The sequence below is a fragment of the Brassica napus genome, chromosome C4 (assembly GCF_020379485.1).
Source record: "Brassica napus cultivar Da-Ae chromosome C4, Da-Ae, whole genome shotgun sequence".
NCBI lineage: Eukaryota > Viridiplantae > Streptophyta > Magnoliopsida > Brassicales > Brassicaceae > Brassica > Brassica napus.
This window is the reverse complement of record NC_063447.1, coordinates 24,289,625-24,303,134: the sequence shown is the minus strand read 5'-3', so window position 1 is coordinate 24,303,134 and position 13,510 is coordinate 24,289,625. Positions and strand designations below refer to the sequence as shown.

Genomic DNA, 13,510 nt, shown 5'->3' with positions numbered 1-13,510 from the left:
GGCAAAACCCCCTAAGGACCACGAGTGTACGAGTTCGAGTCCAGCCAACAACAATTTTAATTAAGCAAAACGACGTCGTCTTGAGATTTTGTCTTTAACAAAACAATTGGATGAAACGACGTAGTTTCACTAAACGGCAGTAATTAACGGTGAGTTAACACTGTTTTAACTGTCGGTTAACGGTGTGTTAATTTGGTAAGTCAACCGTAAGTTTGTGAATAAACTAAAAAAGTCAACAAAAGATCTGGGTTTTATTGGCCAGACTCGAGTACAGGTTTCTTTTGGCAATTTCCGCAAAGTTCAGTGTTTTTTTGGCCGATTTCTCAATGTATATATACTTTATTTTAGATTTTATAAGGATTTTTAATGTAAAACCCCCTCAACTAACTAAGTTTGTTTTAGATAAAAAACCTCAAACTAAGTATTTAACGAAAAAACCCCTAAACTAATTTTATTTAATGAATTAAACCCTAGCAGGTCATAATTACCATTACTACTGGTAAATCTTTTGTTTAGGAGTTTCTATATTAACTAAACATAGTTGAGGGGTTTTACCATTAAAAATCAAAAAAAATCAAAATTTTATAATATTATCTTAAAATTAGTAAGTTAAATTTTCAAAATTAGCATTTTAATTATTTTTTAGTAAATATATGTGTTTGATGTGTTTTTAAATCAACATTATATATGTATAAATTAAAAATGTAGAAACCGAGAAAATATATAAAAATTATATAAAGAATTCAGACGCAGTAAGACTTTCTTCCCTAACTTCTGGATCAGACATGTTCCAAGAGCACAAAATACGATGGCAGACAAGCTTGCACGTGGGGCGAGGAGTTCTTCTTCAGCTATGTTATATATTGATTCAATACTTTCGGTTTGGCTTTCTGAATCGCGCGGTCCAATTACTTAGTTCTCGCTTATGTTGTCAAAAAAAAAGTTACTAATTTTTAAATAATATTATAAAATTTTGAATTTTTTGAATTTTTAGATTTTTAATGGTAAAACCCCTCAACTATGTTTACTTAATGTATAAACTCCTAAACTAAAAATTTACCGGTAGTAATGGTAATTATGACCTGCTAGGGTTTAATTTATTAAATAACGTTAGTTTGAGATTTTTTTCGTTAAATACTTAGTTAGGGGTTTTTTACCCTAAACAAACTTAGTTGAAGAGTTTTAACGTTAAAAATCAATTTTATAAATATACTAGTATTGATCCCATGCTTCGCATGTGAATTCTTTTTTGGCTTACAAATAAAACCAAATTTATATTTATACTAGTGGTATTCTGGCGCTATGCGCCGTGTTCGTATGTTTTGTTTTCTAATGATTTTAAATTTTTTTAATATCAATTTGATAGTGGTTAGTGATTATAGTGAATTACTTTGTTTTGAAGTTGTTTAGGTCAAAAAAGAATAACTTAAGTGATTTTCACTAATCGATTTAATAAAAGTAGAATAAATAGGTGATAGTTGCACCAAAGTAAATATAGTTGATCTTAAAGCATAAAATAAAATCTATGTTCAGGAAAACATGTAAATACATGTGTTTGAATGAAGATAACAAAAATTTTCTCCTTTTAAAGTATTGACAATCCTCACATGTTTTGTCCATGTCATAGATATGACAATCTATTAAGGATTCATCGTGGATGTATTGGTTAAATGCTTTGTCTTCAAAAAAATATTGAATTTATGTTTATTGTGTTGCATTTTTATTTTATTTTAGTTTGTAATGTATATTGTAAATTAAGACTTGGAATTCTTTTTCCAGATTATTCCATTTAGTTTACTGTTACGATGGATTAAATTGTTTTGTTGTTTATTAATAGTTTTTCAGTTTATTATATCTGTCTAGGATAGTGGATGGTGGTAATTGGACAATCGTTCTTTAGAGTCAAAGTGTGCCTAACATAGTTTAATCGCAGTGCTTACATTGCCGTATTGTTTTCCGTTTAGAAATGTAGTTTTGGGCATCCATATATTTAAATTCGACTATTTTAATAATATGCCAAGTGGCTAATTAAGTGACATGTTTGGCCGGTGTCACAGCATTGTACGCGGTCGTTGTTACGTCTGATCAACAAAATTGGCAAAACTGAAGAACGCTCAAACATTTTCTGGAATTTTTCTTGTGTTAAAAGCTTTTTGACGAACTGAAGGTCGACTTTGGGTTCACACTCAGGTGGACGACATCCACCCAGCTACGTTCTTGTGTTTATATCCCCGAAGTTTTAAAAAGCGTTGTGTCGAGGAAAGCTATTTCCTGTAGAGTCAATTTACCTTCGATGGAGTGTGTTTGGAAGAGAAATAAGAAGGTGGGAAATATTGTGTTCTTGACTCACTTAGGTGTATAAGTGTTTAATTTTAAAATATCAAAGCCCAAATATTTGCATAGACAGAGACCTAATAAGCCTTACAATTGTAAAACTGGAAGCAGAAACTATGAAAATATGATAGATGACAGCTGGGCTGAACGATAATTGAGAGCCACTATAACGTCTACTCAAGATTGGTACACCTCATTGGCTTCTTAGTTGTAGGCTCTGGTGATGTCCCAACTGGGTCTGCAGCCTTGCTCCCGCTCTCACTCAGATGTGAAGATGAAGAAGTCTTGATGGGGGTAGACAAAGAAAAAGGACTCAGAGCACGATCGCACATGCAGCAGGAGTGAGTTTTTAGTCCAACTGCGACTTGATCAGAGCACAGAGACCAAATCCCTTGGAGTCTTGAAAGATGACCTCGAGCTACTTCTCGTAACCTTTGAAACCGATTTGCAGACAAATTCATCTCATCTTGTTGTATGAGCGCATGACTTTGAGAACGATTGGATTGGGGAACCAGTTTTGATCTTAGACGAAAGGAAAATACAAACTGAAAAGTATAAGAGAGCTATAAGTTATTAGGAGACTCAGTGCACGCTACAACTCGATACTGTCATGATTGACTTGAGAGTAAAATAATTGGAAGAAAGAGTAAAATGATTGGAAGAAGCTTACGTTGGAGTAGACAGAAGATTTGAATTTCTTGATTCCACCGTTTGGGTGAACGTCTTCAATGCTGTAACCGAGGGAATATTTAAAAGTCAATAGCCTATACAACTATATGGAATATTATAACTTTGAATTTTGTTTACAACTCTAAATCGAACTTATTAACATTTAGCTTTCACGTGTTTAACTAACAAAAAAAAGAAATGAAAACTTACGGGCCGTAACACAATCAGAGCATCATGATGGCACACATACATGTCTTAAGTCTCTGGTTTGGTCATTTAAAAGCAACATCCAAACAAAATTAAGTCTGAAAATCAACTAATATTCTCCAATCTTACTTCTCCTATCCACCCTTATTCTAGTATACATACTAAAAACCTTTATAAAGCTGCTTCTTTCTGCTTTTTAATAAAGTCACGGAGTTCATTTTAAATGAGGAAAAGATCAATACAAACTAATCACACTTGAAATCTAACCTTGTTCACCGCATTACGTTGGTAAAAGCTCGATGCGGGTAGGACACAAGCAAACCTTTCCTTGAACTCTGATCATAAAGAACGAACAATGATAAGACTACCACACCAAATATATATATATATATGTTCTTTTCTGAAATCAGATCTATGAAAAGAGGCTTACATTCTCATCGACAAAGAGCATGTTAACAATCGTCAGTTCACCGCCTTTCCTCACATTTCTGGCTTCCCAGAATCGCAGCAACCAGACCTCCGCAACGTTGGAGCAGTGTCCTGCTTTCAAATCAGCAAGAAGGACTTGGGAATTCGCCATTGTAATAACCGGAAATTGAACAGAGTGATCTTCTGGTTCTCGTTGAAGTTGTGATGCTCATGTCTGGATGAGGAGGTATTTATACCCGAAGCTCTAGTGAGTACCTACGGGAAGAGAAGGAGTCGGATTGAATGCTGAGGAGTGGGGAAATCACGAATTAACAGTAAGTAAAGAAGAGCAAGATGAAACGTTGTAACGTGAGCAAGATGAAACGTTGTAACGTCCATGGCGTTATCATCGACTTTCATCTCGGAAAAAGTGGCGGCCGTAAGATGAAGATACGACCTAGACGACGACATGCGATTTCGGGCCTCAATGCATTATATTTAGAGATAGGCCCGAAAGAAAACACAGAATACGGTTTAGTAAACAAAGCCCAATTCGTAAATAACAGCGAATGAAAAGACGACACATGGCGTTTTTTCCAGACAAAAAGCTACTTTATCTATAACTAAAAAGTGACATGTATATATATTTTCAAGAACAAAGACTCCAACAAAATCGTTGACGAATTTGATTCTCTCATTGATGCAATAGAGTGAAAATAACCTATTTATCATTGCATGTGTATTGTTATATCAAACATTAAAAAAAAACAAATTGTGTATTGCAATACTGCAGTAATATTAAGCAAAAAAAAAACACTGCAATAATACAAAATATAGTTGCCATATAATATACCTATGTTAATTTTGTCTTAGAATTGAATTAACCTTCCCATGTCAGCGGTGTTTCCATCTCCAAGACTTCATATTCCTCTCGCCCCTATGACCATGCATAAACCAATAGGAAAACAATTTATCAATCTGATCATTTCGTGGTGAATTAATAAAAACGCATTTACCTTTTTTCAATTACCACGTTTGCATGTTTCGTATGTTTCCTATCTTCCTCTTCTTTCTCTCTTTTTCTGTCCTATAGTCTCCTTTTTTGGTTGAACCTCCTGCAAATCATATCCACCATGTCCACTTTTTCAAGAAATCTTCTTGTCCATGTAGTGCTCTGTTGAAGTTAACAAATATGTACAAAGAAGGGAGATAGTGTTACTGGAAAATATAGGTTGTTAAGATCCAGTTACATAATGTCAAAAAGAAGAAGATCCAATTAAATAGAAATCGAACTCTGCATTGGCTCGTGAGTCGTGACATTTTATATGTAGTGCCCCAATTATGAATTAAGGGATTTTAGATTAAAGAAGGATCAAATGAGTTTGATATTCTCTGTTTCAAATCAGTTGGGAATTTCTCTATTGTTTGTTTAACGAATATAAGAGATTATAGAGTATGAAAAAAGGATCGTGGACAAAGAAAAGAAGCATGGGTTGTCTTAAATAAAACTGTTATACGGTTCCTGTTTTTTTAATTCTGTTTGAAACATTATTTTGTTTAAATAATTTTTCTCATAATTTTATTAACTCATTTTCCACATGTCAGTCTCTGATTTGCCAGACGACTTGCATTATAGTATATAAAAAATGGTGCTACTTTCAGAATTTTAATATATTACATTTTCTTTTATGATTTCAATTAAGGTTGGACAAATAAACCAAAACCGAAAATCTGAATCGAATCTGATCCGATAAAAATGAATCCAAACTGATTCGAACTCGACATAAATGCTGAATTGATTTTGTTTAACGGTATTTTGGGTTATGAGTTTTATCCAAACTGAACCCAAATAGATATCTGAAAATCTGAAAAATTCAAAATTCCTAAAAGAACTTATACCATACCCAATCTTAGTCATTAATATGTATCCAAAATACACTAAGATATTATTGTACCTAAGATAATTGTATATTACATGACTAATCAACACATATTCTTATTTTAATATATATATATATATATATATATAGTTTTGGTATTTGGTCAATATTGGTGTTTCTATATTTTGACAATCGCATTTACAGTTCAATTATAAATAAGTTTGCTTCTGAAGTTTAAACAATGTTGTTCTTTAAAGTGTTTTTATGGTTATAGAGTTGTTAGTTGTTAATTGTTAATTCTAATTTGTTTAGGTTTCATTATGTATTGTATGATTCTCATCGTACAAGGTTTACTTGTCATGATATGTCAATTGTCACATATAGTCCAAGGACAATATATAATATGGTTTGAGGACAACAATATGGTTTGAGGAAGCCTTACACACAAATTTATTGAAAATATTGGAAATATATTGAGTTACATCAAGTGCAAATCAATATTTTTGGAGCTGGTAACCTGATTAATATCCGAAACCAAAACTATTTTGGGTTCAACCGGATCTTAGACATGTAACTAAACCCAAATCGAACCCGACTAAACCTGAACCAAATCCGACCCAAACTTTTATATTATCCGAATGGGGCTAAAATTCATAAACCCAAAAATCCGAAATCCGAATGAACCTGAATGGAACCCGTTTAGGACCCGTTTGCCAGACCTAATTTCAGTTAATATGATAAATATTATTCTGGTATACGCTTAGAATATCTAGATACCAAGAAAATTTTGGTAGAGATTAAATTGATCGGTTGTAAATACTTTCTTTTAAACCTGTAAAAATGATTTTGTATTAAATATTCTGTGATTATAGGCCTTCTAAATATGTTTGGTTCATTCGTATTGTTTAAAAGCAATATTATAATTATAGATGATTTGATGATTATTTTTGGTTCAAATATAGAAAGCAACCAATCTTATGCTTATTTAAAAATAGATTTCATAAAAAAAAAAAAATTTAATTGTTTGGTCCAAATACAAACAATAAATTCTGTTAAAATATTAAATGAATTGGTTCTTTAGTCTATGATCATACAGACCATATGAAAGATTGGTTCTAAAAAGAGAGAGATATAGTACCAATTTTGTCATCAACATCTATGAAAAGCGAATGTTTGATATGGAAGCTTATAAGATTCATCATTTTATAAATTTTATCTCATGTGAATTAACATCCTCGTTTTTTGTATTAGAAAATGTAATGGCTAGTTGAATTGCTAATTTTTATATCATACGCTTCATTTTTAATGTAATAGCCATTGAAAATGAACCACACTTCTTTTCGCTTCGAGTTATTGGCAGTCCGCAACAAAAGAATCCACATTTTCTGGACTTTGTGGTTTGAGTCTTTTTCACGTGGCAAAAATGTCTGAATTGAGGATGCGCTCCTCAAACAAGCTCCTCTCCAAAACAGTGAGCTCCGGTTTCAGCTTCTCAAGCGTCTCAATAGCGTCTACTATGAAACACCTTGTCTCCAACTTTATCTGTTTCTTGTAAAACGTTAGATAGAAGAACATCCTATCTTGTTTGATTACCTTAGTTGCCTCAAAATCCTGCAAGTAACATTTACTTTACCTCAGTTATACGAGTAATACAATATAGTTTTGCCAAGGTATTCCAATACTCTCTAATGTTCCAAGGTTTTACTAGTATTACTGATAGTGTTACCCACTGTTCTTAGTTCTACACACCTTTCCCTTGCACAAAACAATGAAAATGCCAATAGAAACTACAAATCACATTTCATTCCTAATTTTTTACCTCTACGTGCTATGATTCAGTGGATCTTCTCCACCATCAACATATGTATCTGAATCACCATCTCGTGATTCTTCTTCATTGTTTGCATTCTTCTTCTCCACTTTTTTTTGTGGGATTCTCTTTTTTCTTATCCGCCTTGTTTCAACCACCATCTTATGATTTGAAATCGACTCAAGAGGTGAAAGGAGAAATTTACAGAATCTCGGGTTTGATTTCAAAATTGAATTGGATCTAGAGTTTGAGAGAGACAATTGAGAGTCAAAACAGAGAGAATTGGATCTTTGGTTAGATCATAGGTTTGGGTCTGGCGGGAATGAGGTTAAATCATGTATAAATAATAAATATCTCAAACTTGTCTAGGATTTTATATAATTTACATAATTTCCAAATTAAAAATAAATATATTTAGTGCTTGTTTTTCTTGAGTCTATTTGAGATAGTTTCTTGCCAAATAGGGACAAGAAAGATGATGTCTCGTGAAAGACAGGACGTTAAAAACAAATCAAAAATATTCAGGCCAGTCAAACCCTTGCCCTCGTGAGCCAAGATTCTACTCTCAACAAAACTCGCCATCGCCTCTCAGAAGAGGATAAATAAAAGTAGATAATTCCTTCGCAGTGCTTTCAATCTTTAATCTTCACTTGCGTGGATTTGATATTCTTCTGAAGAAAAGCAATCAACGATCATCGTCCTCACTGCGGAGCAAATCGAATCCGATGTCAACGCCCTCCTATCGTCGAAGCGGACAGTTGTAAGAAGAGGAAGAAAAAGTGCATCTTAGATCGAAGATGGATCCGGAGCAGACGTTTATTAGGGTTCAGGAGAGGTTCTCACAAATCTTAAAGCCTAGGGTTAGGGATTTCCTAGAGTATACGTTTCTCTTCGTTGCCATCACTTTGTTCTGCATCCTCGTTGTTATGCACGCCAATTATGTTCAGCAGGTACTCAATTCACGCCGATTCTGACAAGTCTTGAAAATTTAGCTTATGATTATGTTGAAGATTTTTCAGAGCCGTTTTGGTAAATTGCCTCAGATAATGACTCTATGGTTGAACTTTATTTCTGAAAAGCTGCAAGCTATAAATATGCTTGAACTTGGTTTGGAGTCTATTTTGATTTCTTTATGCGCACACTTCATATTTTCTTGCAAAGCCTGGTTGTTCAAGTGAGCTGACTGGAGTTGAGTTATCTGAAGCAGAGCTTTTACATATCAAGGTATGTACCTCTTATCCCTTCTGGTGCTAGCTTTGAGTAACTGTTGGCCCATGACTTTGTTCCTGCTCCTTGCTAGATAAACTACTCAAACTTAGCGATAGATAAGGTTGTGTTTCTCCTTAGTTCTCTACAACGTATGTCTCACCAACTTATTACTGTGTTGTAGATAACAAGCGCGGGGTTATGGTCACGTAGTGATGAAAGTACCGCTGCAGATGTTCCTCAAGTTAAAGCTGCAGGTGACAATTTACAAGTCTCAAAGACTGATCAAGGTGATTCTTTATCTTCAGGAGTAGTCTGTGGTTTTGAATTGGTTTGGATAGAATGCCTGTAGGAGCTAAATATCTTTGAAGATTGCATGGACTTATGCTGCTTCTTTGTGAAATCATGTAGAAAGCTGTACCAGCGAAGAGAATGCTGATAATACATTTGTCAAAACTGACAAGGAAGAGCCCCGGAGTAGTTTCTCCGCGTCTGCAAAAGAGACTGTCAGAGCAGCTGTTCTTCGCTTTCCCAAAAAGTTTTATAGGCGCATATCTTTCGTTTTACAGCACACAGCACGGATCCTCAGAGGTGTTAGAAAAATATGGGTGAGTATTAACTGACTTAGAATATGTTAGAATAATAAGTTCATCTAACCACTTTGTTCGTTTACTTTTGTTCCTCAAAAGTTGGAAGATTTAAGGGTGAGTATTAGCATGTGGCTCAATTGCTAGGATGTGAAAACTATTTAGTACTGTTTCCCTTTATTGGGCGAGGAAAATGGACTTAGGTTTGTATGTGGGTGCCATAGTAATTATATGATGTGCCGAGTTTCAATCCTGATTATTCGTGTTTTGACTAAAACAAATTATTTTTCCCTTCATATTTTAAATGCAGAACATTATCGGCATACCACTGAATCTTGATCTGCCCAAATTGTTACATGTGCTGTATATGGATAGGGTCAACTACTATGCAGGTAAAATCCATCTCAATAGAATCTCTCTTTTATGTCTATAGTCGTTTAGTTCTTCATTATCTTATCTAAATGAACCTATCAGACAATGCTGAGCCTTTCTACAAATGAAAAATTGAATCTGAATACATACACTGCCTTGTTGAAAAACCTTTCTTGTTTTGAAATATGTAAAGTACCAAAAGTCTCTATTTACAAACCTTTCTTTTATAATAGCCATTCTACTATTTTTCATTTAAGAGGTTTACTGATTAGAAGAGTAACCCAGGTTGCATTAACTGGTATGCCTCGGGTGGGAGATGTATGCATTAACCGGTATGCTCGACATTAATGTGTTGGTCGGTTGTTTATGACAGTTCAATGGCTTGAGAGAAGAACTCAAGAGTTTGAGCCGACATATCTATATACTATGGAAAAGGTAAACATTATCCTCTGTTGATAGCCTTAAGCAATGCTGACTAGTGGAAGATCCATGAGCATCTTATACCCTAGAATAATCTATTCTGTTAAGGAAGATACAAAAATGAGAAACACTTCAGTTGAAATTCTGGTTCGATCTTACAGTTGCTTTGCCTTCTTTTTATATAGGGCTACTTTTTGCTGCCTGATGAAGCAAAGTCACGGCATAACATTCGCACTGCAAATGTAAGCATATCAGCACGACATCCGTGCTTTGGCAACAGGTAATACTCATGTTATTGTCCCTCACTATGGAAACAATTAAATTTAATTGGAAAGGCTGGATCCTGATGATAAGCTTCTTAAAATTAAATTACTTTTGCAGGTGGCAGCAACTTACTATAAACAGAGTTGTAGGATATGATACAATTATAATGAATAGCTTACAAAACTCTGCTGGTCAAGGTAGGTATTAGCTGTTTGTCTGGTTGATAAAGCCCATGCAAGTTTCACTATTTGTGGTCTCTTCATTTTGCAATTAGGCAGAGCGGAGTTATATATCTGCATCCTTCTAGGCCTTTGATTCCTTGCGTTGAGGACAACTATTTGTTTTATCCTTGCTCATGTAGCTTGTGTGCAACGTGTCTCCATCTGAAATTTTAGCCTACCGCTAAAAAGAGACTGTCTGTGTATATTTTATTGTTACCTTAATTAATTTATCCTCTGGGAAATGCAGGAATTAGTTGGTCCATGCATGAAAATGCATAATATAAAATAACCAATGTCATTGTCTCCAGCTCATGTTCCTTGGATTATTTTTTATCTATATGCTATTGTGAAAGCTGGAGATTTCACCTCATATAACTCGAACTTTACCCATTACAGGTTATCTATACAACTTCCAGACAAGAGAGTTTTACAATCTTAGTTACTCCCAAGAACTTTCTGAAGGTTCTTCGCAATTTGGAGGTATGTCATGTTCTGTGTCATGATCATCATATGTTACAAATTTTACCTTGCATCTCTCAAATTTTTTTAGTGTGAGCATTATGTTGGAATGGAAGATCTGATTAAGGCGGCGTTAGTAGCTCTTGCAACTTTCTCTTTACTTCAGTATAACCATGTGCTAAAGTAAATATTATTATTCCGGACGCATGCAGATTACTTGGTGACGAAATGTGGTGTGCTTATGATGTCACTTTTTGTGTTTTTCACAACCACAATGTCTGTCTCATTCACTTTGCGAGAGACACAAACTCGCATGTTGAAGTTCACTGGTTTGTCTTTATTCTGTTTCAGTAGCCGATGATTTCCCATCTTTGCTTCTCAACAATCATCTTTGTTTGGATATCAATTTTTTTCAGTGCAGCTTCAACACCATGCTCAGCACCAGTTACCAACGTTTCAGTTGATCTTTGTGCACGTGATTGAATCCCTTGTCTTTGTACCGGTATGCACACACATCCCTGGTTCTTTTTTGTTCCAACATCTCAGAGGAATCTCTGGAGTCTGACCAACATAATCTAATCATTTGAAATTGTAGATTATGATTGGGATTCTATTCTTCCTGTTTGAGTTTTACGACGATCAGTTGTTGGCTTTCATGGTTCTAGTTCTTGTCTGGCTATGCGAATTATTCACTCTGATAAGGTTTGGTCTTTCTCTTTTGTCTCAGTCACCCATATATATGAACTATCGAGCTCTCTTACTCGTGATATTCTCACAATCTATCTTCCAAATGTTGCAGTGTTAGAACACCAATATCGATGAAGTTCTTCCCTCGTTTCTTTTTGCTGTACTTCTTGGTGTTCCATATTTATTTCTTCTCGTATGCATATGGTAAGGACTGAGTTTATACATTATATTTGTCTGATTACTACTGTATATATTTCTCAGAGACGTCACAGTGTATTTGTCCCTTACTGCGTTACTCTCAACAGGCTTTTCTTATCTTGCCCTTATGACAACCGCTGCATTCATGCAACACTTGATGCTATACTTCTGGAACCGTTTTGAGGTAAACGTTTGATTCCAGAAAAGCTTCAATCGAAATTGTTTTTTTTTTTTGTCTAAATAAAACACAAAAGTGGCAGGTACCGGCTCTTCAGAGATTCCTTCAAAGCCGACAGTCACACTTTCACCAACACCCAGACTTCCACATCACTTCCTCAACAATCCTAGCATCAACTCTTCACATCACAAGGCTGAACAGAAACCGATCTTCATCTGGTCCAAACAACACTACCTTAAACCAAAACACAGAAACAAGATCTCCAGCAGCAGCAGGAGTCGAGAATCCAATGCAACATCAACATCAAGAAGTTAACACAGCAAATACCATTCCCGCAGTGCCTAACCCACAAGCAGGCGCGATGAGCTCGTTGAGTTCGATGCTACTAAGAATTTTAGGCGGTGCTCCCACAGAAGGACTTAACTTGTTTCTGTCGATGTTTAGAGATGTGAGAGATGAAGACGAAGCTCAAGTGTTTGCCGATACTTCCCCTCAAAACCCTCATAATGATACTATTTTAGTGGACTAAAGTATCTTCCTATGTTTGCTGTATATTTTATTTATTTTTTTTGTTTGTGTTTTCTGTTCTTTGTTGCTTGTAGAGTCAGTAGTAGCCAGAGAAACAAGCATTTTGAGTACAAACATTGGTGAACAAAAATGGTAAAATGGGTTGGTTTATGACATTGTGTTTTGGTTATGATTAGATTTCTGAAAAATTGACCTCACTTTGCTATCATCAAGACCAGGCAACTTTATAGTTATTGAGAAACTGGGAATAGTGGTGACCATGAAAAAGATTATAATTGTTTTCTATCCCTTTTAACATTATGGAAAATTATCCGAGAAATTATGTGAAGGTCTATTTATACGACATCATCACATCACTTTCGCTAAAACAATGATATGATTCATTGAAAATTATGATGTTTTGAAGCTTATTATGGCTCAGAGTAGTAAATACTTTTGCTTGATATTTTGGTTTTACGACGAGAAATATCCTAGGATAACACTAAAAAAGTTTTGGTCACAAAAATAGATCACAAAGATGAAAATAACCAAAATGTTTCATTAAAGAGGTAAATATACATTTATACTCTTAGGGTTAACTAATCCAAACCTTAGGATTTAGAGTTAATGGGTGAGGATTTGAGATTGAGGTTTAAATTTTTATAAAATAAAAAATAAATATTAAAAATTTGAAAATAGAAATTTTAAAAATAGTTTCAAAAAGTATTTTCAAATTACAAAAAGAAAATTTAAAGAAAAAAATAAAAAAAATTTCGAAAAAAATTCAAAAAAGGGTTTGAATTTGAAAACATATAATCTAAAACTATTAAAAAAAAATTTGTTTTTTAATTTTTTTTATTTTTTTATTTTTTTTATATCTAGGGTATTAGTATCATTTTACCTATTAAATGAAACATTTTGGTCATTTTTCTCCTTGTGGTCTATTTTTTTTTCTTTTTTGACGTCAAAAGGCCATTCTGTTAATCAAACTTGAGGTGGTCTGGGTAACTAAACCGGAATAGAACAACCAATAAAAAGTAATTCCCTATAGAAGGATCTAGCAGTCTTAGCTAAAAAATCTGAAATCTGATTTCGCGCCCGTG

At 34.2% G+C, this 13,510-nt stretch overlaps 1 protein-coding gene and 1 long non-coding RNA gene across 2 annotated transcripts; one reads left to right on the top strand and one right to left on the bottom strand.

Moving 5' to 3' along the window:
* Nucleotides 1-2,355: 2,355 nt before the first annotated feature.
* LOC125585284 lies at nucleotides 2,356-7,673 on the bottom strand. Its single transcript, XR_007322211.1, has 3 exons — nucleotides 3,641-7,673; nucleotides 3,005-3,545; nucleotides 2,356-2,879 (listed from the first exon to the last, which is right to left on the bottom strand). It is a non-coding gene; the product is annotated as an uncharacterized LOC125585284 (long non-coding RNA).
* A 130-nt stretch (nucleotides 7,674-7,803) lies between these two features.
* Nucleotides 7,804-12,583, top strand: LOC106443690 (membralin-like protein At1g60995). Its single transcript, XM_022700760.2, has 15 exons — nucleotides 7,804-8,258; nucleotides 8,470-8,532; nucleotides 8,699-8,804; nucleotides 8,926-9,122; nucleotides 9,412-9,493; nucleotides 9,847-9,908; nucleotides 10,079-10,173; nucleotides 10,275-10,354; nucleotides 10,775-10,858; nucleotides 11,050-11,166; nucleotides 11,254-11,339; nucleotides 11,433-11,539; nucleotides 11,637-11,728; nucleotides 11,830-11,906; nucleotides 11,983-12,583. Exons 1-15 carry the CDS (start codon nucleotides 8,106-8,108, stop codon nucleotides 12,427-12,429), a joined length of 1,848 nt encoding a protein of 615 aa, XP_022556481.2. The 5' UTR covers nucleotides 7,804-8,105; the 3' UTR covers nucleotides 12,430-12,583.
* The last annotated feature ends 927 nt before the right edge of the window (nucleotides 12,584-13,510 follow it).

What these genes read in the sequence shown, in the direction of transcription:
- LOC106443690 (XM_022700760.2), top strand. Translation starts at nt 8,106, where the DNA reads ATGGATCCGGAGCAGACGTTTATTAGGGTTCAGGAGAGGTTCTCACAA. An exon ending in TAGGGTCAACTACTATGCAG is followed by an intron (nt 9,494 to 9,846) that starts GTAAAATCCATC and finishes TGTTTATGACAG; the next exon opens with TTCAATGGCTTGAGAGAAGA. An exon ending in ATCTATATACTATGGAAAAG is followed by an intron (nt 9,909 to 10,078) that starts GTAAACATTATC and finishes CTTTTTATATAG; the next exon opens with GGCTACTTTTTGCTGCCTGA.